The sequence below is a fragment of the Eschrichtius robustus genome, chromosome 3, assembly GCF_028021215.1.
Source record: "Eschrichtius robustus isolate mEscRob2 chromosome 3, mEscRob2.pri, whole genome shotgun sequence".
In the NCBI taxonomy this organism is placed as follows: domain Eukaryota; kingdom Metazoa; phylum Chordata; class Mammalia; order Artiodactyla; family Eschrichtiidae; genus Eschrichtius; species Eschrichtius robustus.
In genome coordinates, this window is record NC_090826.1 from 123,997,857 (window position 1) to 124,024,452 (window position 26,596).

General features: G+C 47.7%; 1 protein-coding gene across 4 annotated transcripts in view; it reads left to right on the plus strand.

The window, feature by feature from the left end:
- Positions 1-26,007, plus strand: part of UCK2 (uridine-cytidine kinase 2) — an 85,848-nt gene extending 59,841 nt beyond the window's left edge. For 3 of the 4 annotated variants that reach the window (XM_068541184.1, XM_068541186.1, XM_068541187.1), the window contains 4 exons: positions 6,078-6,220; positions 12,190-12,287; positions 14,532-14,580; positions 15,941-26,007. In XM_068541184.1, the coding sequence (XP_068397285.1) occupies positions 6,078-6,220; positions 12,190-12,287; positions 14,532-14,580; positions 15,941-16,080 (430 nt within the window). In that variant the 3' untranslated portion in view covers positions 16,081-26,007. Of the gene's footprint in view, positions 1-6,077; positions 6,221-12,189; positions 12,288-13,796; positions 14,047-14,531; positions 14,581-15,940 lie in introns of those variants that run through there. The other variant, XM_068541188.1, reaches the window with a different exon arrangement.
- The last annotated feature ends 589 nt before the right edge of the window (positions 26,008-26,596 follow it).

The window sequence follows — 26,596 nt, forward strand, 5'->3', positions numbered from 1 at the left end:
ACCACGTGTAGCTCCGTAGTAGTGGCTCAGTAAGTGTTGTTTTTAGTTCTGGGCTCTTTTGAAAGTTTCTCCCTCCCGCTTTTCATTTTCCTTCTTGGTTTCTTTATCCCACTCTCTCTTGAGTTGATTTTTTAAAAATGGGAAATTAGATTTCATACCAAATATTTCTATAATTAAAAACAAATGTTTCTATAATTAAAATGTTTCTACTACCAAATGTTTCTATAATTAAAAGCCCGGGGCTTCCCTGGTGGCGCAGTGGTTGAGAATTCGCCTGCCAATGCAGGGTACAGGAGTTCGAGCCCTGGTCTGGGAGGATCCCGCGTGCCGCGGAGCGACTAGGCCCGTGAGCCACAACTACTGAGCCTGCGCGTCTGGAGCCTGTGCTCCGCAACAAGAGAGGCCGCGATAGTGAGAGGCCCGCGCACCGCGATGAAGAGTGGCCCCCGCTTGCCGCAACTAGAGAAAGCCCTCGCACAGAAAAGAAGACCCAACCAACACAGCCAAAAATAAATAAATAAATAAATAAAAATTTTAAAAAAAGAAAAAGAAAGCCCAATCTTCATCTCCCTGTGTGTTCCTTTAGGACACATCTCAGCCTTTAATGCAGTTAGCTCACATGTTCTGTGCTCTTCTCATGAACTTTCTCAGAACTTGAGGGTGTGGCAAAGATTCGGTTGGAGGAGGAGAAAAGAGAGAGCACATTGTGATGGAAAGCCGGGCTGCTTTGGTTCTCACCTTCATCCCTCACTGGTAGCTACTGAAGTACTTCCTACTATGGACCCAATTCTGCTGTGCAGGACATTCAAAGAACAAGATATGCCTCCTATATCAAACCTCTACAGACTGTGCAGGAATAAAGGGGTGTTTAGAATAGGGAACTGGAGCTAACATGAATAATGAGGGGGCTGGGAGAGCAAAGATCTGGGAGGCCGCAGCCAGAGAATCAGAGACATTCGTCCCCAATGATGGCAGCCTGAGCTGCCATCTGGAGAAGAAGCTAGGTTCATGCAAAGTCCAAGAATCTGCTGCATCCATCCGGGCCCACAGCCTCTGAATGGGAACTTATGGAGTGTCTGCAGTTTCCTTGTCTAGCTATTGTGATCTCCTAAAAATTACAGATTTTGTTTCACTTTCATTTTCTTTTTAAATTTAATTTTAAAAATTTATTCATGTATAGTTGATTTACAGTGTTGTGTTAATCACTTTCATCTTCTAGGTTTTCCATTGGCAAAGTAGCTGGGACCATATAGGGAAAGGGATTCTGGGAATTGTAGTTTCTAGCCTTGGGGGAGTGGTGGTGATGTCAAGTTGACAAGAGACAGTCTAGCCCACCACCTCTCCAGTCCTGGATGGGGTACTGCTACAGAATTACAGTGCAGCCTGACGACTGAGGCACGGGGATGTGGAGGAGTAGGAGGGAGGAAGGACTGGAGTATTTAGTGCAGGTTGTGTAAAGGAGATGATATTTAAGCTGTGCATTGGAAAGCATGAGAAGTTGTTGGGAAAGGGATTTCCAAGGTGATGGGTAGGGAGGCATTTCAGGGGCAAGCTTGGTGGGGAATTGCAGTAGGTTAGGTGTGGAGGGATGGGGGTCAGTGTGTGGGGAGAGCGGCAGGAGGTGGAGGAGGCTGGGAGGCAGGCAGGCCTCAGATCAGGAAGGACCATGGACCCCAGGGCCAGAGGACAAACGTGTTGGCAGTAGGGAGCCATAGATGGCAGTTATGTAGGAATGGAGAGGTCATTCTGGTGGCAGGAACGAGGATTCACAATGCTGTTTATGCAGCCCTTGGAGTGGCCCAGGTGAGAGACTGATATGGGGCCGATGGAAGGGAGTGGAGTGAGGGCACTTGGCAGGAGTCAGGGCCTGACCAGTGTAGTCGGGGGGCAGGAGGTGAAGAAGAGTAACTTGTGCAGCACGAGCTCCATCCAGTTCACGTATTAACAACAAAAAAAACCCTGCAGAGTTGCCCATCCAGCTGTGTTTCCCTTTTTTCTCCAGATTCCTCTCTCATACCTTTTATTTTAAAATCCTGTTCTTTAGTGGCCCAGAGCCCATCTCTTGCATGAAGCTTTGTGACCACCTAAGACCACAGCAGTCCCCCCCAACTCTTAAGGGCCACTTGTGAGGGACCCAGCTGTCCAGGGTTAACTGATCCCAACCCTCCCATGGGTCTTTCATGGTGACTACAAACAAATGTTGGGCTGAAACTGAGAAGTCACCTATTCTCTGTAAATACCTTTCTCTGGTCTTCCCCTTCTTTATCGTAAGGAATAATTGTCAAATGAGAAGGTTGGGCTAGGTAATCCCAAATGCTCTAATACTCCAGGTTTCTTATGTGAACCTCCCAGCCCATCTCTAAATTCCTAAACAGAATATTGCACCATAGGTTCCTGGCACATCCTGGGCTAGTAGGTGCTCAATAAATGTTGTTTTTAGCTCTAAGCTATTTCTAAATTTTCTCCCACCTAGACCTACATGTGGACTTGGGAAGTGATTGATTTCAACTTTTTGGGGCACCACCCACAGAGCAGGCAGTTTGTTATCCTTACTGTCCCAGGACTGAAGAGGCATGACTGTTGAGTTGGAAAACCACCTGTTCCTTTTTAGTGTTTATCAGTTAGGCAAGCTGATCAGCACTGCCACACAGTGCCAGTCTGGGTAAATTAGCATGGTCATTGCACTCACTCTGTGTATTCCAAATGGAGCCCTAGGAATCCCACACACGTGTTTTGTTTCCCAGCAGAGCCTTTCTGCCCTCTTCTTGGCCCAGGGCAGCTGCCTAGAGTGACTCATTATTTCACTCACTTGTTGATCCTTTTTTCTATCCATCTTGCTTCTGAACTCTGCCCAGTTTGGTTCCTTATCCTAAACCACAATGAGCACCCTGTTTTCCGGTACCTGACATTCTGCTAGGGTTGGCGTGTCTCAACCCTGGCTGCACAGTAGACATACCTGGGGAACATTTTTAAAAAAGGGCTGACATCTTGTCATTTGCGACAATGTGGGTGGACTTAGAGGGTATTATGCTAAGTGAAATCAGTCAGACAGAGAAAGACAAATACTATATGATTTCACGTATTATGTGGAATCTAAAAACAAATGAACAAACAAGAAAACAGAAACAGCATCATAGATACAGAGAACAAACGGGTGGTTGCCAGAGGGGAAGGGGGTAAGGGAAGAAGAAATGGTGAGGGAGATTAGGAGGTACAGACTTCCAGCTACGAAATAAATGAATCACAGGTATGAAGTGTACGATGTGGGGAATATACTCAATAATAATAATGTAATATCTTTGTATGGTGACAGATGACAACTAGACTTACCATGGTAATGATTTGGAAATGTATAGAAATATGAAATCACTGTGTTGTGTACCAGCAACTAATGTAGTATTGTATGTCAATTATACTTCAAAAACAAACTCATAGAAAAAGTGATCAAACTTATTGCTACCAGTGTGGGGAGTTGGGGGAGGTGGGGAAATGGGGAGATGGGCTTGCAGGGGGAGGGAGAACTAGATAGTCAAAAGGTATATACTCTAGCTATAAGATAAATAAGTACTAGGGATGTAATGTACAACATGATAAAGATAATTATCACTGTTGTACGTTATATATGAAAGCTGTTAAGAGACTAAATCCTGAGTTTCTTCACAAAAAATTTTCTATTTCTTTAATATTTCTTTTAATGTTTCTTTAAATATTTCATTTATATGAGATGATAGATGTTCACTAAACATTATTACCATTATTGTGGTAATCATTTCATGATGCATGTAAGTCAAATCATTATGTTGTACACCTTAAACTTATACAGTGCTTTATGTCAATTATATCTCAATGAAACTGGGAGAAGAAAATGTAAATTTAAAAAAAAAGAAAAAAAATTAAAAATAATGTATCAAATATGGGAAAAGAACAAACATTGCTTCTAGAAATGGAAAACACAATGGCACATTTTTAAAACTCAGTAGACATATTTAGCAGCAAAATGGACCTAAAAAAACCCAATTCAAACACTAGGGGATTGATCTGAAGAAATCATTCATTAATGCATTAAGGAAAGAAAAAGACAGAAAAAAAAAAACAGAAGAGAGATTAAGAGACATGAAAGACAGTGAAAAGACCTGAAAAATATTTAATAAGAAGGAAAGAAAGAGAATAAAGGCAATATCTGAAGAGACAGTAGCTTAATTTTCCCCAGAACTAATGAAACTCACTAAATCCACAGATTCAAGAAGCCCAGCAAATCCCAAGCAGGATAAATAAAAAGAAATACACAAGTGAGTTCTACTTTTTGGAATTGGTTAATATTCCATTGTGGCCTAACAGTTAATTTTTGTGCCTGCTGCAGTTGTATTTCCAAGTTTTGTACAAAGTTGTGTGCACGCACAAACATACATGCTTGCTAATTGTGTTATTCATACTTTCCATTTCCTTCTTTATTGCTACTTCATCTGTCAGTTTCTAAAATACAGAAGTTAGGCGTCTCTCCAATACCAACGTGGATGCAGTTTCTCCTGGTATTTTTATCCGCTCAATATACTTCGAACCTCTGCTGTTAAGTAAATAAAGTTTCATGACTTAAAAAAAGAAAAAAAGAAAAGAAATACCTGGGGAGCTTTTAAAAAATATCCATGCTCTAGCTCCACCCCAGACTAATGAAATCAGAGCACCAGGGGAGTAGGGTCCAGGTATAAATATTTTTAAAAGCTCCCCAGATGGTTCTGTGTGCATCCAGAATTAATACCACCTTCCTAGAGAGTCTCCTAATTGCACTAACCTGGTGCTTTTCTGCTGTCTTTTATGCTCCATATTCTGCCACCTTGGTAGTTGCTCCAGCAGTGCTGCCTTAGAATTTAGACAGGAACCCAAGGGACTGAGCCAATAAAGAATCAAAGCATATTTATGGGAAGGAAGTCCCTCCTTAGTGGCCAGCTGCTGCTGACTTCGCTGTGTTTGCACAGATAAAACCTATCATCTTAAGGAACTTCTGAAATAACTGTTTGGTTTTCTTCACAAATGTTTCTTCACAAATGTCTGCTAGTTAGGGTGAGTGGTAAACCTTGGAGTGGCGTCATTACTTCCCTTTTAGTGAATTTTGAGGTGAAGTGCAAGGTGGTTTTCCGACAGAAGCAAAAGATAAGATTGCAGTGAAAGTTGAGACAGGGAGGAGCTGGACCCCAGCAGACCCCAGTTATCCATTTGGTTTCACTCCCCTGGCTTTTGAAAAGTCGTGTTGACAGTAGTGTCTGCCTTGGGCTTCCCAATCCTGTGGGTAGATGGATGAGGTAATGTATGTCCCTGCTTTACTGATAAGGAAGACAGTTGTAGGAGCCGGGCAGAGCCAAACCTGGCAGGACTGGGACTCTTTCCCTCCACAGAAATCCTTTCCCCTTCCCACCCTCTTACCTAAAGCTTTCTTTTCCCCTCCCTCCATCTGCCCCTTCCTTCTTCCTCCCAGTTGCCTCAGCACTGGGGGAGGGGGTGGAGTTGTTGGGAGAAAACTGTGAGTTTCTGTTTTTGAAAGTTCAGAGTGTTAGGTTCCATAAATGCCAGGACTGAGAGCATTCCTGGAGACGCCTTCAGAGGGGAAAAAAAAAAAAAAAGTGATCACATCTTCTTTTGTCTGCCTTTATTCTTCATTCAACAGCAGGTTTTTTTGTTTTTTTGTTTTTTTGACCGTGCTGTGTGGCATGTGGGATCTTAGTTCCCCGACCAGGGACCGAACCTGCGTGTCCTGCATTGGAAACGTAGAGTCTTAACCACTGGACCGCCAGGGAGGTCCCAACAGCAGGTTTTTTATTCCAAGGAGAAGGATGTCTACCCATCTGCTTTATGGCGAAAGCTCAGAAGAACTGGTCACAGGAGACCTTTGCTCCAGCCGTCCTGGCGCTCATTCTTGGGTCTCCCGTGGTGGTGTGAGGGCTCTGTAAGGTTGTGTTAGCTAAACCCTCTCAGCGCCCTTTCAGTCAAGGGGCTGGGACCCCAGACTCCCAGACAGCTTCTCTTGTTTCCTCCTCCCGGGCTCCCCCCGCCTGGCTCGGCCCATCATCTGCTCTGGTTTGCAGGAAGGAGGAGACGGTTACCGTCTACCCTGCGGACGTGGTGCTCTTCGAAGGGATCCTGGCTTTCTACTCCCAGGAAGTGCGAGACCTGTTCCAGATGAAGCTTTTCGTGGACACAGATGCGGACACCCGGCTCTCCCGCAGAGGTGCGTTCCAAAAGCCTCTGATGGCCCTGTCGGTGGCCTGTGACAGGCCCCTGCCCTCCCCGATTCTGGGGCCCGTGCCTTCCCCGAGGCAGCCTCGTGGCTGCGTGGCCCAGCCCAACTGAGTCAGTCTAGTCCCAGGGATGGCCTGCTGCCCAAACATTTGGTGACATCTGAGAAGGGATTAGTCACTTATTGTTTCAGGTAACGAAAGGCTCGTGAGGTCACAGAGATGACATAAGAAGTTTACATTTTGGTTTTGCTGGGGAAAAGTTTGGTTAAATGCTCAGGTCCTTATGATTTCCCCACAGGTGTCAGAATCAAGATGGGAACTCACTGTAGGACATCTGGCGGGGGGCAGGAACACCCTCTGCCTGCAACTCTGGGCAGCTGGTCCCACCTGCCCGCTTCTCTCGCCCTTCGCTTTCTGGAAAGTTCTGTGGAGGTTTGGTCACTCTGTCCACCCAGCTTGGGAGCAAAGTCAGTTGTTCTCTCTACAGGCCTTCCTTCTGCGTGTGCTGAAGACACCAAACTGCTTGCTGGTGGGAGAGCGGAGCCTGTGAATTCAGCTCTGCGGGACACGAAGCAGAGGGCTTGCTTCCACCAGAGAGCTTGGGAGGCTTTGTGGGGGAAGTGGGTTCTGGACTTGGATGTGGCGGGGTGATGGCGTGGGCAGCCCAGGAAGGCATGTACCGCAAACAGAGACACCATGGCTTGTTAGGACTGTCTTGCTGATCTGGACAACAGGTAGGGCTGGGTGGTGTGAGGGGCAATGGAGAGTTGGGGAGAGATGAGAAAGGTTCCTAGCAGAGTTAGAGCTGACGGGACCCCAACCAAGGCAGTGGGGTGTGGGTGACTGAGGAGGGGGATGAAAGCTGACTTAAGGTTTGAGTCCCCATCGTGCGGAAGAGGAGTGACACAGGAAACGCCAGGGTTAGCTCCTAGTCGCAGAGCAAGTCGTTGGCAGAGTCAAATTTCATAAGCTCCAGCCCAGAGCCTTCTGACCTCAAAGTCTGTGAAGTTTCCTCTTTTCCGGTTCATGAAACAGATTTTTAGTTTATCCAGTTCAGTACTCTTGTCACAAGAACTATAAGTGGAAATGGCAGAATCTAGAGAAATGACTCCCTGGGTTTTGCCCTCCTAAGAAGTAATAGGAGTCACACTCTATTAAGTCAGGGGAGTTGTACTTCCCCTCCCCGGTGGTGTTGGGCAGGGGGAGTAACCTGATGGAAAAAAGGAGAATTCTAGTCCCAGCAGAACCCCTTGCTAACTCTGTGACTTTGGTGGTTCTTGTGACCTCCCAGGCATGGGTTTTTTTATTTAAATGGGTAATATGAAGGGGACAGGCCTGTGTTTTAGGGTTACACAGGCCAGATAAGAATTGCAAAAAAAAAAAAAAAAAAAGAATTGCGTGATCTTTTTTGACAGAGAATTGAGGCTTGAGCCTGACAATCACTTATGCATCTGCCCCAGGGTCTGGTTTATCACCTTCATCCACAAACCCAGGTCCTACCTAGGCTGATCTGCTCGGATGTCCATATTAGCTTGCCAAATTTGGGAGGCATCACTGGGGGAAAAATTGGAGTCAGATGAACTGGACTTTTTATTTGTTTGTTTGTTTGTTTGTTTATATCCATCATCAATTTTGTACACATCAGTGTATACATGTCACTCCCAATCGCCCAGTTCAGCACACCACCATCCCCACCCCACCGCGGTTTTCCCCCCTAAACTGGACATTATTTAAACCCTGGTTTCACCATTTAGTAGATGTGTGACCTTGGGCGGATTATGCTTTAATCTCTCTGTACCTTATTTTCCTATTGGTTGATCACGTAAGGATTAGTTAGTACTCCTGAGATAGTTGTGCCGATCAGAGGTAATGCAGGTAAAATGCCTGGTGGTGGCATTAGTTGATAAATATCAATGTGGCAGATCAGAAACCTGCTTCACCTGAGATTATGATGTTATGTTTTCCGAGTGTTCTCTCAGGACTTGTCAGAACCTCTGAGTAGTCATGTCCTCAGGAGCTGGTGACACCTGGGCTGGTACCATCATTAGTCCAGCAGGTGGTACTAAAGTCCCAGGGGATGGAGTGATGCCTGAGGGAGGAGCAAGTGCAAGAAATTGCACAGGAAATTAGAGCCACGTTTTGTGGAGTGGCAACATCCTTGGACTCTGATTCACTCAAACAAATAATCCTAGGGTAGATTAAACAGAAACGTCTCCCTCCTTTTCTTGTACTGAGATCCTTATGTGAAATGGGGGAGAGACCTGAGGTGATGGTGGCCTTCTCTGGGGATTTCTTAGGGTCAGTTCTCTTCACCCCCTGCTTTCCCTGGTGCCCCTGGGGCAGGTCGCTGCCTTCTTTCCGTTCCGCTGTCTTGTCATGTCACCCACTGCTTAGTCACTCTCAGCAAAAGCTGTTTCTACAAATTCACTCTCTGTCCACCTAGGACAAAAAATATGCCTGGCATGTGCTTTGTGGGTAAGGGAGAGGGAGGGAGGGTTAGTTGGGAGCTGTGGGGCAAAAGAACATTCCTGGAGACTTGAGTGAGCGCTATGATTTCACCCGTCTGTGGGTTACATCCTCCTGGGCACATTCCAAGTTGACCCTCATGTGGGAGGGAGGTCTGCATCAAGTCTCATAGCCTTGGAAGGACTTCCTTCCTTCCCAGGGACCCCCTTGTATTTCTAGGGAGTTGGTTTCCTCCCAGCAGAGCTTGCCTTCGCCTTCGCTCTCTGTGTGAGTTTAACCAACCCTTGAATTAGGGACAGGGAAGACGTGAGGCGGGGGCCCTGGGACTGCTGACCCCTAGTCTCTCCCGCCATGGCTCTCTGTGCCCAGTTTACACGGAATTAGGGCTGCAGCGAGCCTTGACATAGTCAATGTGTTCTTTTACTAGGGTAACACATCTCCTCAAGGAATTTTTTAAGTGAATTGACAGCCATGGAGGAATTGTGTTTATTCTGGGTCCTTCTACGTTTGGTTCTCGGCTTTGGCTGATGCGAAGCAGCACTAGCTGATTTGGAAGGGCTGAGTGGAAGCCAAGCAGGGAAGGGTAGACCTGTCGTTTCCTGCCCTTTACCCTGCAGGGCCCCTCTGAGAGGGCCTATACCAGCCCAGCAAATATGCCAGGGTCAGAGTGATGACGAGGAAGCTGGTTCTAAGTCCCTGGAGTTTCCGGTTTATGCCCAGACCTCGTTCTGACTTAGTTGTTGGCTTGGCCCCGTTTCCTGACTCTGAGGAGGAAGGCGTTTCAGTGCAGTGAACTGGCTGGCCCCGAGTTGTCCTTGGCTTCAGGAGGGGTCCCGTCTGTTTAAGGTAATAATTCGATGGAAGGCTCTTGGGAGCAGAGGTGGGCGATGCCTTCTGGTTTTGCGTGTTCCCAGCGTCTGGGCAACATGCCGACCCACTGCCATCTCCTTTTCCAGGCTGGAAGCTGGAGGATGCCTCCTCCCTGTCTTCCTGTTTCTCCCTCTCCATCCTGTCTTTCCACGTGTCCGCCCCCGACTCCTGCACTGCAGCCCCCGCCCCCTGCCCCCCGCCTTCCCAGCTGCTCTGAGGGACTTCCACCCCCACTGGGTCCAGCCTGCTCACCTGAGTTCACAGTTCCCATCCTCCCGATAGTCTGCTGTCTCAGGGAGCCATCCCTCTCCCGGAGCTTTCCTCAGGTCCTGTTGTCTTCATAATCATAGAAACTTAGGCTTATTGAATACACACTATGTGCCAGCCACGGTGCTGAAGAGTTTTATGTATATCTATCTCCCTGTCTTCCTAAGTGACCGCTTTGTGAGGAAGTTGCTATTATGGGCTCTGCTTTACAGTTAAGGAAAATGAGCTCCAAAGATGTTAAGTAACTTGTCTAAGACCACAGAGGTAGTAGTTAATGGGGTCAGGATTCAAACTGGGTCAGTTTTGCCCCCATCGCTGTAGCTGATGGGGCAAGAAGTGGCTTTGGGCTTCAGCGGACGCAGGTGTGACTCACCTGCGTTCACTGCTTTCCCCCTGGTACGTTCCTGTCTCCCGTGACATGACAGGTAATGCTCTCGGGTCTGCAAGACACAAGAGAGCTGCAGGCCTGGGCTGAGGGCAGTGGTAGAGCGATGTGAAAGGGGAGTGTGTGTGTGTGTGTGTGTGTGTGTGTGTGTGTGTGTGTTCTGGGGGAAGGACAGGGGTTCCCACAGTGCTGAAGCTGTCAGCAGTTGTGTGAAATGCACGTCTTGTGAAACAAACCCGGCATCAGGCTTTTGCAGGGCTTTTGAGTCAAAGCTGCTTAATAAGTGCGGGCGTGTGTTTGCTTTTTTCCCCCCAGCTCTGATACCCTTTTGGTCTGGCTTCCTTTTTTCTTTGGACCTTATCTGGAGACGTGTGAAGAGCTGGAGGCCGCACGGGCTGTGTGTTTTGGTGAGCTCAGCCCGTTGGCCTGAGTGCCCGAGCTCTTGGAGGCCTGTGGGGCTGAGCCACGTGGCACCTGTTGGGGCTCCTACTTGGCCGAGCGTCCCTGACAGAGCAGCGGCGGTGGCAGCTGGAGCAGGGCCCCGTGTCCAAATGCCTGAGAAGACCATTTCCTGGCTGGGCTGGGTGCACAGGCGGCAGGGTTTGTGAGGCAAATCCTGACGGTTTAGGGACCAACCAACTGTTTTATTGCCAGGGCTCATGCGGGGGAAAACTCCCTGTGATTTGAGGAGCCGGTAGAGAAGTCAATGGTGATAGCAGTATATTTATTACCCGGGTTTCTGGAATGGGGTCTTCCTGACAGTTTTCTAGCCATCTGATCGTGCAGACTTCATGCCAGCCTGGACCATAACCACAGGCTCTCCCTGTTACCTGCTCTCCCCCACGTGCGTGCATTCCTGTGTGCACGCCTGTGTGTAAACACAGAATTATTTACAGACGTGGCTTTCCAGAAATTCACTTAGAAGTATTCCCTATGTTTGTTTACAGCGAGTTTCATCCCACACTGAAACGATTACCTGAGAAATGATTGAGAGGAGCTGAGAGCCCTTTGCAAATGATTGTAGATGGATTTGATACCCTCTTGGGGTGGGAGGGAAAGAGTTAATAGCCAAGATTGAAAACATATGTAGGGAGGGGCTGTTTTTGATTATGGGACTCAAACTCACTTGCTGAGTTTGGGAGAAACTCAGGCCCAGGGAGGTTAGTGTACAGTGGCAGAACCAGGATTCTGGATGCTTTTCCATGTTTTGATGAAAGACTGTATTAAAAGCAGTGTTTGTTGCAAGTCCCCGAATAACAGCCCCCCCAGGAGGAAGAAGGTAGAAGATGGTGAGTTTGGGTCCATCTGGGCAGCTTCACAGCTCCAGCCCACGGTTTCTTACACCATGGTTTTCTCATCTTTCACTAAGAGGTCTTCCCTTTGCAGACCTCTGTGCTTGAGGTGGGCAGGAGTGGCTGGCCACAGCTGGGCCCTCTGCCCCACTTCTACCCCCTGTAGGGGCTCAAGTGTGGGTGGGAGCCGGGCAGGCGGGGGTGGCACATCAGCAGAGGGTTGCCATCCTGAACACAGGTAAGTAAGTGTAAGGGTACGGGATCAGGGTGGGCAAAGGAGAAGTCTCTGGGCAACCCGCACCCTTTTCCAGGAAGCCCCACCACCTCTCTGGGTCCAGTCCACTTCCTATTATGAGTTTGTCCTGCCTTTTTCTGGGGTTCGCAATGAAGTTTTATTTGGGTCAAATGTTGCTTGAAATCAGAAGACTATTGGCCTTTCCTGGACAACCTTTTGCTTTGGAGAGCATAGCTGGATTTGACCGTAGCAAGACGTGAAAATGCAACTTGTTTTTCCCAAAGCTGCTGCTGACTGGCTCTTGGTCAAGTCTCTCAGGAATCCGGCTTGTGAATCATCCAGAGTCATTGTGAAGCCTGTGTGATCCTGGTCGGCCTTGTGAAAGGTGGACATGCATTGACTCATGCACTGTTTTCTTTATTCTTGTTTTTCCTTCTCTTCTAGTATTAAGGGACATCAGCGAAAGAGGGAGGGACCTTGAGCAGATTTTATCTCAGTACATTACATTCGTCAAGCCTGCCTTTGAGGAATTCTGCTTGCCAGTGAGTTGTGTTCTTGTTTTTCATTGAATTTAGTCTTTAAAATGTAATCAAACAAATAAAGGTCTGTAAGTTGAGCTCCCTGGCTGAGACTTCACTCATTCCCTCCTCTATCTTCAAGTCCTAAGAAAGGGCAGCCTTTGGCGCTTTGTTTCCTATCACTGTGTTCTGCAAGAGCTCTGTCCTGCCACTCTTTTTCTGGGGTACCCCTTCAGGATCCTGCTGTCTGAGTCCAGCAAGCTGTACACTTCTTGCTTGGTAGGCTCATGGTGTGAGACCCTTTATCGAGGGTGCATCAGTATCCAAGGATAGACTCAGCCACTTGGGTCTTCAGAAGGTCTGTGATGGTTGGAGTACTGGTGTAGGAGGCCTCAGCTACAAGGTATTCCCTTCTGAATCTCTTCTGCCACTACATCTGAGCCCCGTTTCGAGCTTGTCATTGGTCCCTGTGTAAGTTCCCATTTGGGAGGTTCGCCATATTGGAACAGGCTTCTGTACTTCTGCCCTAGCACAGGCTCTGTCAGGCCTCCCCACGGCAGCTGGGAACTCTCTAGTGAGCTGGCTTTCAGAGAAGGAAGGGTGAGGGCGGGGGAATTCTCAGCTTTTAGCGAATCAGCCCTCAGCCTAGGAAACACCCCAGCTTCCTCATGAAAGACAGGCGAACGTTGAGGGAAGGCCTCAGGGACATGAGGTTTGGAGTGGTGAGGTTAAGTTCTGAGAGAAAGCGAGAGAGGTTGGGTCTTCGTCTGCTCTTGGGTGATGCCTTCAGGGAGATGAGAGGTGTAGAGTGTGGCCGAGTGTGGGGATTTCTCTGCTTCTCCTAATAATTAACTTATTTTTCCTCTCGTGGAAAAATATGATCCTAAACCGTCTTTCTTTCTTTCTTTTTTTATTTTTATTGGAGTATAATCGCTTTACAATGTTGTGTTAGTTTCTGCTGTACAATGAAGTGAATCAGCTATACGTATACCTATATCCCCTCCCTCTTAGACCTCCCCACCATCCCAGCCATCTAGGTCACCACAGAGCACCGAGCTGAGCTCCCTGTGCCTTGCAGCAGGTTCCCACTAGCCATCTGTTTTACACATGGTAGTGTATATACGTCAGTCCCAATCTCCCAGTTCATCCGCACCCCTCCCCCACCCATCTCCCCACCCCGGGGGCCTCTTTGTTTCTTTAAGTCTGTTAGTAGGTTTTGCATCAAAACAGACTTGACATTTGTTTCAGTCAGGAACCAGGCAGACTTTGAGTCAGCCTGAGTAACGCTGATGCCCTGTTCATTCCCCTGGAGAGGATTGGGTCACAGGATTAGGTTTCTGGGAAGAGGGCAGAGGTGGCTGCGGAGCTGTGCAATTCTATCCATCCATCTGAGGACCTCTCCTGCTCTTTTTAACTTAATAATAAGAATACAAAGGAAACTGATTACTGGACATAGATTAGAGTTTACTGCCAACTTTCTGCTGTTTAACTTAGTTGTAATGGAGCTAAGAATTTTACATAAATATTTTCTAGGTTGTTCTACCTGTTTCTCCCGTCCAGCCACTCAGCTCAGGGAAGAGCAGCTCATTCCCGCATCAACCAGGAACTTGGGCCTGATAAACTGCCTGGTTCAAGTTGGGCCTCAGTCGCGATTCAGCAGTTGTGGCGTGGAAGCTGCACAGAGTAAAGATGCCCGTGTCCTAAGGCATCGTTTATGTGGTCTCACCAGGGCACAAGTTATTTGTAAAATGGTCCACAAAATGTCAGTAAACTTTACAAAAAAAAAGAGAGTCTGTGGGCTTTTTTTTCTTTCTTTCTTTCTTTTTTTTAAGGCTGTGTCATAACAGAGCCAGGGAAAATGGTCATCAATGGTGATTACTTTTTTTTGGGTTTACCCTCGTGCTAGATAAACTGTGTATAGAAATCCAAGGTGAATTGCTCCCCTTTGAGTTTGGTTTTACTAACCGATGGTTTTCCTAGTGGTGAAGAGGCAATTATATATTTGGTTTCAAAGACCATGTTCTCTGTGCAGATTGTAAGCTGAAACAATGTTAAATGCTAATGAGAACTCAGGGAAAAGCCAATTTATTATAAATTAGATAAAGTGGATAAAATGTATTAGGTTTAAAGCCACAAGCTGCTGCTCTCTGGGATTGGTTGGAGAAGGCTGGCCCTTTCCCCACATTCCCTTAGAGAGTGGCTTGGGCCAGCTTCTCTCTTTAACGCATTGTAATGCATTTAATGCATTGTAAATATCTTTCTCCACAGACAAAGAAATATGCGGATGTGATCATTCCTAGAGGTGCAGATAATCTAGGTGAGTCCTCATGGGGTGCCATCCCCTGGGGCATAACTTCTACCCTTTGTCAGTTATACCTTGGGGTAGGATGTGGTAACCAAACAAGGCTCTATAGATGTGGGTGAGCCACTGGCTGCTGCTGTGAGCCAGAAAGGTATTTATACCTATGCGTCTGGCCTCGGGGACAGGCCCCTGTGAATATGCACGTACATAAATGGGGACAGACATGAACTTGTGCTTCTCTGGCAACAATCAGAGGGCAATAGATTACCTTCTACTCTCATTTCCAGTGATGATACCTGGCTGCCTTGTATCTGAGGCCATTTTTTAGCAAAAGCAGATTTCCTTCTTAATCTAATTTAGAATGACCTGCCACTAAGGTAGCCTTTCCTAAAGGGAAAGGGATTTCTACCACTAGTGCATTTATGCGTTAGCTTTGACTTGTCTAGAAATTAGGACTATCCCTGGACTTAGGCATAATGGGGCAGAGTTGAATTGTGAGAAGACCCTGTCTTCTCATTCTCTTTATCATTTATTTCAGTTTTCCTCTGTTTAAAAGTTAATTTTTTGCCGAGCCTTTTGGGAGTTAGTCACAGCAGTGAAAATTTCACTGTATATTTCTTAAAGACAAAGCCATTTTCATTTACATAGCCACAGTGCACCCATCACATCCAGGACAATTAATATTGACTTAATCTCCTTAACTTTCCTCAGCCTTTCTTTGTTTTTTCTGACACTGATATTTTTGAGGAGTACAGGCCCATTGTTTTGTAGAATGGCACTCAGCTTGGGTTTGCCTTTGTGTCCTCATGATTAGCTTCAGCTTATGTAGTCTGGAGAATACCCTGGGGGAGGGGTGTTCTTGGGGCATCACCTCAGAGAGCACTTGATGTTCATCCCATTTTTGGTGATGTTAACATTGATCATTTACTTGAAGCATATGATTTATTTCCAAGGCTAAGGAAAGAGAGTCCCATTTGACCTTTGGAGGAGAGGGCCTTCTGTGGGGTCCCTGTCCTTGGGATGGGGAGCTGCATGGGATGGGGACCCAGTGGAAGGGTCTCACGGCTAATTGATGGTGTCAGAGCGAAGGCCAGACCTCATGTCCAGAATTTGGGTCGATTGCTTTCATCCACTCCGTGCCTCTGATCACGTCCTACATTGTCCTACTCCGAGAATGCCCCTGCGGGGGTCATATTAGCCCTGATGGAGGTTTGGGGAGGTGGCATGACCTGCTCGCAAGCGGCAGAGCCAGCTTCCTGGAACAGTTTTTAGCCTTTGGTTCCTGAGTGCCGTCCACCCAAACAGACATACGGCCCCACAGACGTGCTCCCACCCTCCCCGTGTCCCTAACACTCTGCTGGTCTCTGCCCCACAGTGGCCATCAACCTCATCGTGCAGCACATCCAGGACATCCTGAACGGAGGGATCTCCAAACGGCAGACCAACGGCTATCTCAATGGCTATACCCCTTCACGCAAGAGGCTGGCCTCGGAGTCCAGCAGCCGGCCGCACTGACCCCCGTCTCCTCAGCCCCTGGCCCCGATCTCCAAGGGACAGGAGGAGGGGGCAGGAGGCACTGTGCATCTATACATATGGTTTCCTATGACATTGCTGTATTTAAGAAAACACCATGGGGATGAAATGCCTTTTGTTTTTTTGTTTTTTGTTTTTGGTACTTCGGAGCAGCGAAATGAAACAGAACTTGACCCTGAGCTTAAATGACAAACTGTGCCAACTACTACTGGTGATGCCTAATTATGACTTCAACGTGTAACCAGTTATAAATACATATATATATATATATATATATATATATATATATAGAAAAGGATCTATTTTTGTGTAAATGTACAAATACTGTACAGCTGTTTGCCGTAAGTATTCTGCAGGAGGGCCTGTACTTGAGTGTTTTGGGGGCTGGAGCTGGAGTTTCACCAAAGGGAAGTTGCCTGGTGGGTTCCAGGTGGGGCAGGCTCAGGCATCTGGGAGGGAGGCTCACGGCTCGCGGCTCTCACTGTCTGTGGGACTCGTTGGAAGTGGAGTTTGGAACTTTTTGATCGCTTCCCTTGGCCAGATGCCACCTTCTTGGTGCTGGAGCTTCAGGATAATGTTGATGAGAGATCCTCTTTTCTTTTCTGTTTTTTTTTTTGAGTTGAAATTAGGCAAGACCTCAACTCAAAAATCAAACTCAGGGAAGGGGCCCACTGAGGGGAACGAGTCTTCTGCGTTTTCTTCTTGCCCCTGCCCACCTCTGGCTGCTCTGGTAGCTCCACGCTTCCTTCCTGACTCAACCGCTTCTCAGTCTCTCCGAAAGCCAGAGCTGCCTCGCTCTCCTTCCCTGGTGGGGATGTGATGGGGTCGCTTCCTGATTGAGTGGGGAAGGAGGGAGTGGGACTATGCCTGTCGTATCGTCTGAGATGCTGGTGCTTCCCAGGGAGGTCACCCATGAGATTCCTTGGGCTGTCCTCCAAGCTGTGGAGTGCACAGTGGACCTTGCAGTCTGGGCTTTGGTTGAGGACCTCTGCTGGCAGCCTGCCCCTCTCAGGGTGGCAAGAGAGCTCTGCCGTGTAGGGAGCCTGTAGCTTTTGTTCCCCGAAGCGTGGGGATTTGCAGCGAGGTGGGGATAACAGGGACCGTCACTGGCAGCATCACAGCCACATTGATTGACTTATTTACCAGGCTGCCGTGTCACATGGCAGCTGCCGGGCACGAGGGGTGGGGAAGGGGAGTGGCGTTTTTAAGTCACAAGTTGGAGTCTTAGGCTGAAAACGTTTGGGGTGGAGAATTCCAGCTTTTCCGAGGGCTCCCTCTTGGTGAAAACTTCCTTCTTTGCAAGAAGTACAGATTCCTGAAGATTCCTGGTGGGGAGGGGTGGAGGAAGCAGGGGACCAAGCGAGAAGGAAGAGGTGTGATTATAGAGGCCTAAAGCGTCACCTTTTAACTGCAGAAGAGCCAGAACCTTGTCACCTCAGTGTGGACCATCTCAGTGCTCGGTAGGCTATGCCCTTAGTTATTCCCTTGTGACTGCCACAGCCTGAAACATTCTGGGGAACCCTTCTCCTTCCATTGCTTTCATAGCCCCTTGAGCCATTCAGATAAACTGATGCAGTTAACTCTAGTCACACGGAAGCAAACAACACCATGCAGTTTGCTTCCCCTTTTCTGGACTCCATTTGACTCTTAACTCTGTTGGGCTGTGTCAAAAAGTCAAGGCTAATCCCCAGCAGGGCTTTGCCACCCCTGAGACCTTCTGGAGACTGTGCTGCAGGCTCTGAGGGAGCCCCCCAAGGGCAGCAGCTGCCTGGTTGGAGAAGGGGAGGCTCCCGGGGTGCCTGCTCTGAAGGCCGGTACCTGGCGGGATGGCCAAGCTCTGGAGTGCGTGTTTCCGAGTCAGTATTGGTTATCTTTCCAGTCATGCCTTGTGCGGTTCTGAGATGAAGGGTAGATGGCAGGCCTGGATTAGGATCCTGAGGACCCAAGGGTCTCCTGCCTTGTTGGGTGGGGCCTGTCTGTGCTCAGGGGAAGCCCGTCCCTGTCTGGGAGAGCCTCGGCCCTTCGATGGTAGCATGGTCAACTTTACTTGAAGCTCCCAGGTGCCAAACCATTCAGTGCCTTGGCTGTCTATCCCACTGCCTCGGAAGATGGATTCTTCTCATCTCTGAGCCTTGACTCACTTAGCCGCTTCCTCATCTACTCATGGTGTTGGGACCAAGCGTCCAGTGTCTCCGAGAAGCCCTGTCCTCGCTGGAAGCAGCTCTAGGGCTGCCCTGCCTCTGGGTAAAACCATTACCAATTCTTGGTGTCTTGGTTGGGGGCTCACTGGGCCGTGCTGACGACTCCTCTGGTTCTGTGACATAGTACGTCTGGGGCAAGGAGGGGACAGGAAGCTCTGCCTTTGTGTGGTGACCCCAGCGTTTAGCCAACTGAGTATCTGAATTTGAGCTTTCTATGTGGCAAGTCCCGGACTTGGTATTTTAAGAGTCACTGGATCTCTGATTCCATTGGAGAGTCAGATAGAGTCATTAGGCCAGAAATCATGATGTGAGTCATCTGGGTACTCTTTGCTGTCCGGGGAGGCGATATGGATGAGCAGAGTGGGGCAGTGTTGGTCGTGTGTACATAGGAGTTCCCTGGCTTCAGACATACCCGGTGGTGCTTGCTTCTCCCAGCTGTGCAGGTGTTGTCCGAGGACCATGTGTTTAGGGAACAGGCATTGTGTCGTGGGAAGGCCTGGTCCCATGCTCCTTCACCCCAGTGGAGCTTCTGCTGCCCTGGGTTTCTTGTTCTTGGGCAGCCTGAGACCAATAGGAGCAGAGAGATGGCAGTGTGTGTACGGAAGATGCAGTGTTGTGACCTCAGGTGTCCTTTGATTTGGAATGGATAGGGTAGGCCCTCAAAGAGGCAGTGGTCTCTGAAGAACAGGCTGGGGAGGGTGGCAGGGAAAGGTCTCCGGTTCACCCTTCAGAACCTGTTGTCTCTGCGGCAACCCACTGTGGTCTTGGCTGCTGGGCAGTCAAGGACACTGGCTTCTTGCCTCTCCTGGGCTGGCTTGGACACTTGTCTCTGTGCCCAGGGTGGGTTGCCAGTCTCATGAGGCCACTAGGTCAGGCTAAGGCTTGTGTGCGGGAGGGACTGGAGCCCAGCTCGTTTGTGTATCACCTCCTTTGCTGTCCTTGTGTGGCTTCCCTGATTTAACATCCTTGACCTGCACTAGGGCCCGAGGCTATGGGAGGGAAGTAGTAGCCTCTTGCAGGGAAGTGTTGTCCTCTGCCCTGGAGTCTCCCACCTGCCTGTCCACAACCGTGTGGGTGAGGCAGGCTAGGGAGGTTCTGGGTCCCAGGGCTGGGCTTCTGAGAAGGGCTGACTGGACCTCTCTGCCACTCCTCCCCTTCACCCTGACCTCAGGGTGGAGTGGGGAAAGTCTCGGTGTCCAAGCAAACGAGAGGGAGAGCAGGCTGGGGAAACCGTCGAGGTGAGCCTGGAGCTGAGTCCCCTCTGATCTTGGTCTCTGGGCCTTCTGCGGCCCTCCTGGGACAGGGGGCTGGTTACAGGTCAGCATCCGGCCACCCTTAGAGGCAGTGAGTGCCTAGCCAGTCCTGCCTTAGGAACAGGGTGAGTAGGTAAATAAAGACGTAGGCTTCTTTTTGTCTTTTAGATGCTTGCGCTTCCCCCTTTTCTTTCTACTGCCCTGCCTTTATTGTTAGCAGTTACATAAATGACCACATACTCTGTACTTTGCTGTAAATAAAGACTGAACAGAAAAGAACCCACTCTTGCCTTCTTTGTGGTGCTTGGGCAGGAGGAACAGTGGCTGAGGCCAGCGAGCTGATGGGAAAGTAGCGCCTCCAGGCCTTCGCTGTGTGGATACGGGCACCAGCCTGCTGTCACTATGCCTGCCCTCCTGGGCTGCACCCAGGTCACCATGTGTGCACTTGTGCGTTTCTGCTCTGCTTCTGAAGCTGGGTCAAGGTCCCTGGGAGGCTTCTCTTCTCTGGCTCTGGCTGGCTCTGCTCCCTCTGAGGTCATCCGGTTTGTGCAGTCTCCTCCCTCCCTGCCCTCCCTTCCCCATCCCTTCCTCAGCTTTCACAATAAAAGCCAGAACAAAACCTTCTAAATAAAGAAAACTTTATTGGGGTTGGGTGGAGGAAATCTGACATTATGACAATGGGAACAACTTCAAGTTGAATACACATACATATATGTGTGTGTGATTACCCTGGATGACTATATCTATTTAGTTTATAGTCATACATCAATCAAATGCAGATAATCATCTATCTCTTGTTACTGAAAGATCTAGGTCACCCACCACCGAGGATTTTAAAATAATTAAAGTAATTGGCTTTTGTGCTCTTTGTAGCACCCCTTCCCCCCGGCCCCCCCTTTTCTCAGGTTCCCTTTCATCCCTTCACCTGCTGCCTCCCAGGCACCAAATGACCCTCATTGATGTGCAGAGTTGCCCTGCTATTTCCAGCCACTTGTTCCAAGGACAGAGGCAAATCCTTCAAGGAATTCAGATCCAAAAGAACTTGGATTTAAGAGGAATCCATCCTCAGAAGGCCGCTGTGTTTTTACATAACACTTAGGTGTGTATTATCAGGCTCGATTATTACCTGCAGGCAGATGTAGACGTGAGTCATGGTTGTGCAAGCCGCTTTAGCTGTGATCCAGTTTGCTCTGTGCATTGCTCTCACATTTCCCCTATCTGTGGACCACGTCTGGAGTTGGATGCTTTGCTTGGGACTCTGCTCATTTCTCAGAATTCAGTTCTGCTTCCTTGTTGTAATTTGAGGCACAGTTGTGCAGGCCAGTGAAGCCCTTGAGCGATTTGCTTTGCCTCCCACCCGCCTGTCACAGCATCCTTTGAGCCACTTTCTGCTCTGCATCCTGGACTCACCCTTTTGACCAGTGAGTGCTGCTTTAATCAAACCACATCGGCTCAGACTGAAAGAAACCTGTTAGGACCTGCATAAAAGTTTTAAAGACGAGAGGTGGAGAAGGAGACCTAGGATGTGGGAAAGCTTTGAGAGGATGGGACCATAGGGATTGATTTCTGTCATCGTCTGGTGCTGGGGGATGTTTAGATTTCTATTTTAAAGCAGAGTTTAAACACATTTGCTAAAACCCAGAATGAAGTTACCCTTCCTGCTAAATCTTGGGCTATACCTGCATATATGCTTATGTATCTTTTCAATTACACCGTGAACTAAAATAACAAACTAGCCAACTGAATCAATTTGAGCTAGGACTAAAGATTTATCTAGACATATCTCCTCAGATGAACGGATGGAGCTTAAGGGTGGGAGAACATGAAACTGTGCCTTACACAAACTCATTTTTCGCACAGTCCAATCCATGCTTGGCATCCCCTTTTACAATGAGGATTTGCTGGGACTAGGTCAGTGGTACCCGTGATGCAGGGGGTGAAAATGGCCTGGGGTTCACCACGGTGTTAAGTGCTGACTGCCCTGGACCAGGGAAAGCCAGCCTGGCCTCTGCCTTACAAGCTCATGTGCTTCATGGGGTTTTATCTGACAAGCCCAGGATGCTCTCACTAAGGGAATTAGAGTTGAGGATATTTCCAGATTCCTCTTTATCGGTGAGCACCATGTACAACGTGTACTTTCTTTTCAGTTCTTGAAATTTCCCAACTTTCCTGATAACACTCACATCAGACTTTTCCAGCCTTCAAACAGTCCTGCAAAGTATGTAAGGAATGTGGTCCTGCTCCAGTTCTACCGAGGAAGCTAGGAAGTAGGACATGCTGTAGGAGGAGGCTGCCTGGTGCGTGTCTGCCATCTAGTGGTGGAACTCAGTTCTCAACGGGGGTGGGGGGATGCCTTGGGTTGCTGGACTAATACTATTTGCTTGGCTATCACGGTTTCGAAGAGAATGGTTAGAGGGCCTAGAAGTCTAACTACTGATGTGATTTCTTTTTTTTTTTTTTCTTTTTTTTCCTGGAAGATCTTTATTAAAGCCTTCACTAGGGCAGGTAGGAGCATCAGCTCCTACTTCTTAGTTTCTCTGTTGCTGCAGTCTACTCTAGTGGTTCCCCAAGCTGGCCATCATCATCACCGGGGCTTGATAAAGACACTACTGTGATCCACTCCTGAGAATTCTGATTCTGTAGGTCTAGGGAGAGGATCTTTTATAACAAACTACAGGTGAGTCAGATGCATAGGCAGAGTTGAAAACCCAGGACCTTGTGTATTTAATCACGTAGACCGTTTAAATCTGTGATGTTCACCAGCACTGGGGAGCCCATTTCTCCCGGAAATGTCATCTGTGCTGTTTAAAGCCCTTCGCTGCCTGCATGGGGACTGGAAAGGGGGATTAAAGGCTTCTCAGAAGCTCATTCAAGTCCAGCACTGCCTCTTAGGTTGTAAGACACCCCCCACCACCCCCAAAACCCGGCACCAGGGGACACTAAACTACGGCTGCATGTCTGCCCTGGGAAAGTTCCTAAGATGTCCTGGGAGCAGGGCAAGCTTTTAGAAGTCATCTAGTCCAGTGCCTTCAAGCATGCTTTTAGTCATGGAGCCCTTCATGAAGTCTTCCTTGAAGTCTAATGTGGAAAGCAGAAAAGCAGCTTCTCCCTTGAGAATCCTCAGGGTTTTCTTTGAAGCCATTGAAGTCAAAGCCCTTCATTTTACAGATGAGGAACCTAAGGCACAGAGGCAAAACAACTGGGTCCGGATCCTACTACTCACTGGGCTGTAGGTCTGCAGTGGACTTGATTTCAGGGTTTGAAACAAAAGTTCCTCCTCCTGTAGTCCTTTAGAGCTTCTCCAGGGCAGGCGTTGGTGGCAGAAGTTGGGGCGGACCACTGTCATTGGACTGATTCTTTTTGGCAGCTACAGGAAGAAGGACCTGGGTGGGTGGAAGGCAGGAGAATGAAGAGAGAGAATCGAACATCTTTTAAAAATTGTATTTGGTTAGTTGGGGGTCAGCTGATTTCTGTAAAAGGGATTCCACCTTCTGCTCAATGATTTCAGCGTTGTCTGGCTTCAAGTCAAAGGGAGACTTCAAGCCTGTTGGGCGAAATCACTGCGGAGCTGACAGATCTAGTTTAAATGTTGACTCTTTCACGCAACGGCTGTGTGGTCTTGTGCAGGCTGTACTCTAGGGATAAGGACCCCTGCTTTGCTCAGTGTTGAATGTGAGCTTGTACACAGGCAGGACTGCCTGCGTGTAAAGTGTCCAGGGAGTGGCGGCTGTCCTTATACTCTTAGTAATTGGACTGCAGTGGGTGAGACTGAGTTCCTAAAAGGCTTTTTCTTAGTAGCTCAGGGCATCTGGGAGAGGCTGGCTGGCTTGGGGAATAATTCCTAAACCAGATTTCTCTGTAGCTACTGCTGGAGCCCTGCCCCAGGGCTAATCTCAGAGTTGCCGGAGGAGGGTTTAGCAAAACCACAATAGGGTATTTTGATGCAAAGACCAACCCAATAGGTTCAGAGCTTTAGCCCGCCCCCAGGGCTATGAGCCTCCCAGGCTGAAACCCACCCATTTCTGGCCCTCTTGTTGACCCTGACACCTCCCAGGGGTGTGTGAGGCTCAGAGATGGCAGTTGGATTCGGGGATGGAATAAGGAAGGATACCTGTTGTACATATCATTTAGTTATTTTAAATGGATCCAAATACTTGATGATGTGCTTTTTAGGACCTCAAAATGGTGAATATCCAGAATCCTTGGCACCAAAACAAAGGGGTCAGATATTTTGTTCTCTTGTTCTGTAGCTGAAGATTCTGTCTGTGGGGCAAACAAGCTGAGGGGGCACTGGGCCTCTCCAGTGGGACAGCCTATGTTGTCCTAGCAGCCCCTTCAGGGTTAGGGGTCCCCCCCGGTACTCCAGCCGATGAACGTGCCTTGTGTTTCTTGATTAGGCTTTTCAGTCTTTTTTTGTGCCATGGACCCCTCTAGCAGTCTAAGGACACCTGTCAGAATAATGTTTTTACACGTATGAAATAACATCCAAAGAAATTTAAGAAAATAAATTATATTGAAACACAGTTACCAAAATATAAAAACAAATCTGTGATACGTGTGCTTCTTTATTAACACATCAAATAACAAGATTCAGTGACAGGTCTAATAACTACTACATGGTATCATAGTGATGAAACTAAATCGTATTTTGAAATTCTGCGGCAACTGTAAGGTGTTAGGAACATAACTCTGATTTCTATTGCTGACAAACAAGTCCAAGTACAACTAATATTCATTCCTGTGGTTTGTTTCCTACATTCATAACGGAAGGAAAGGCTAAAATTTCAAGTAGAGGCCAGTGAAAATAAAGATGTAAATTTTAAAGATCATAGACTACCTGAATTCTGCCCAAGGCTTCTGTCCTTAATCCTCAGATTAAGAAACACTGGTCTAGATCCAAATCTTCCAGGTCACCTGGTGACTAAGGTAGATGAATTTGTCCCCTTTTACTATGTGTCTTGGGTTGAGTGAGTCAGGACCCAGCCATGGCACTGGGCTTGTGTGACAGCTGTCTGAGTGCTGGCCAGTGGACACACAACGAGCAACCCTAGTGTAATTGAAAATGTTCTTGAAACCACACTTAAAAGAGTAAAAAAAAATTAATTAATTTTAACATTATATTTTATTTAACCCAGTATATCCAAAATACCATTATTTCAACGTGTAATCTACATAAATATTACTCATGAGATATTTTGCATTTTCTTTTTGTACAAAGTCTTTGTTATCTAGTGTCTACCACACACTCACAGCACATCTTGATTTGGACTGGGCACATTTCAAGGGCTCAGTGGCTACATGGCTAGTGGCTGCCTTATTGGACAGTGCAGGTCAGTATAGTTAGAATTATATTGTGTCTGGGTCAGGCAAGGCTCCCGTTAAATACTCTCTTTTTACCAAAGTGGGTACTGGGGTCCAGAGAGAGGAAGTGACCTGCCCAAGGTCATGGCTAGTTAACTAGAGAGCCAGGCCTTGGTTAGGCCTTTGTCTAGCGGGGCTTCTGCCTTTATGTTACCCTTCAGGAAAGATTACATTTTTCCAGCCCTGGGTCCCGAAGGCCTTGAGTTCTTCAGGAGAGACCTAAGTGTTGGGAGTGCCCCCTCTGAAAGCCCGTGAAGAGGGCTAGGAAAACAGCCAAAGAGAGAAAATCCCAGAGGAGTGAAGGGCTCAAGGGGAATTCAGTGATGACAGAAGTGGAGGGTCACCTCACAGCAGGAAGAACATATGTTGGTTCAGCAATGGATGAGGATGAAATGACCAATTCAGAGTGGAGGGAAATAAAAAGAAAACTTGTGAAAAGGAATATAAGGCAAAATCTATGAGATGATATTGAATAGATGGGAACACAAAAAATCCATTTATCGCACAGAGGTCCAAAGGAGATGATTATGAAATGGAAGGCAGAAATGACTGGTAATGAAAGGAGAAAAGGGGGAAATCCCAGAATCTTCTGTTTTTTTCCTGAATACAGATAAGGGAAGACACCAGGGAATTGTCTTCACCTCAGCTCAGTCACTAGGTAGAGATGCTGCATGCTTGTCCACGGTACTGTCTGCGTGTGTAAAAAGTTGTCTTTCCTGCATGGGGAGCTCCTTGAGAGCATAGAACATGTCTGGCTACTCTTAGTATCCCAACCCAATGCTTGACATGGCTTAGTTCTGCCACAGAGCAGGTGTTTGACAAACTTTTGAAAAACAAAGGGGAATAAATGAATGAGGGCGGAGAGCTCTGCATGCAGTGCAAGATGGGCACAGAGTCAGGGAACCTCATCTGGTCTGAGCTTCCACTCTTTCCTTGGGATGTTGGCAAGTCACATCACTTCTCCTGCCAGGCCTCTCCATCTGAGAAATGAGAGACTCCTCTCTGCCCTCCTCAACTTAATGGTTTAGTAGATCATGTGAAAGAACAGCTATAACATGAATTAGAGCAATAAAAGCTGTCATACAAACATAAAATGTGTTATTTATTTTCAGTGGAAAGTGTAACTGGGCCAAAGTGGTATTAAGAAATGATCAAGCTGGACTCAGACCAATGTGTGGGTGAGGAAAATAAGATGTCTGTACATAGCCAGAAAGGAGGTGAGAGCAGATGAAAACAGCAAAGTGGATTAATGGAGTGAAAGCCTGCGTCAGCCACTCAGAGAGCGTGGCTTTGGGGCAGTGTCCGTGAACCTTCAGGAAGCATGAAGACAATGTTTGTTTCTTTACCTCTGGTCAAAGTGTCAACCTGTCACAGGATCTAACCTTCCCAAAGTCTGAGAAGTAGCTCCAACATACCAAGCATCATTGAAAGAGGCTCTGTCAGTTAGGATTAGGTTCAGTTGCATATAACAACAAAACAAACTAACGAAGCACCCCAAATAATTGGCTTTAAGCAAGGAAGTTTATTTTTCTCACAAAACAAGTCTAGGGACCGGAAGTTCAAGGCAGACATGGTGGTTTCATCATGTTGTCAGGGACTCAGGCCTCTGTTTCTATTATCAGCACTTGGTTTATATTTTCAAGATTACTTTGTGTTCCAAAAAGGCTGCTAGAGCTCCAGTCA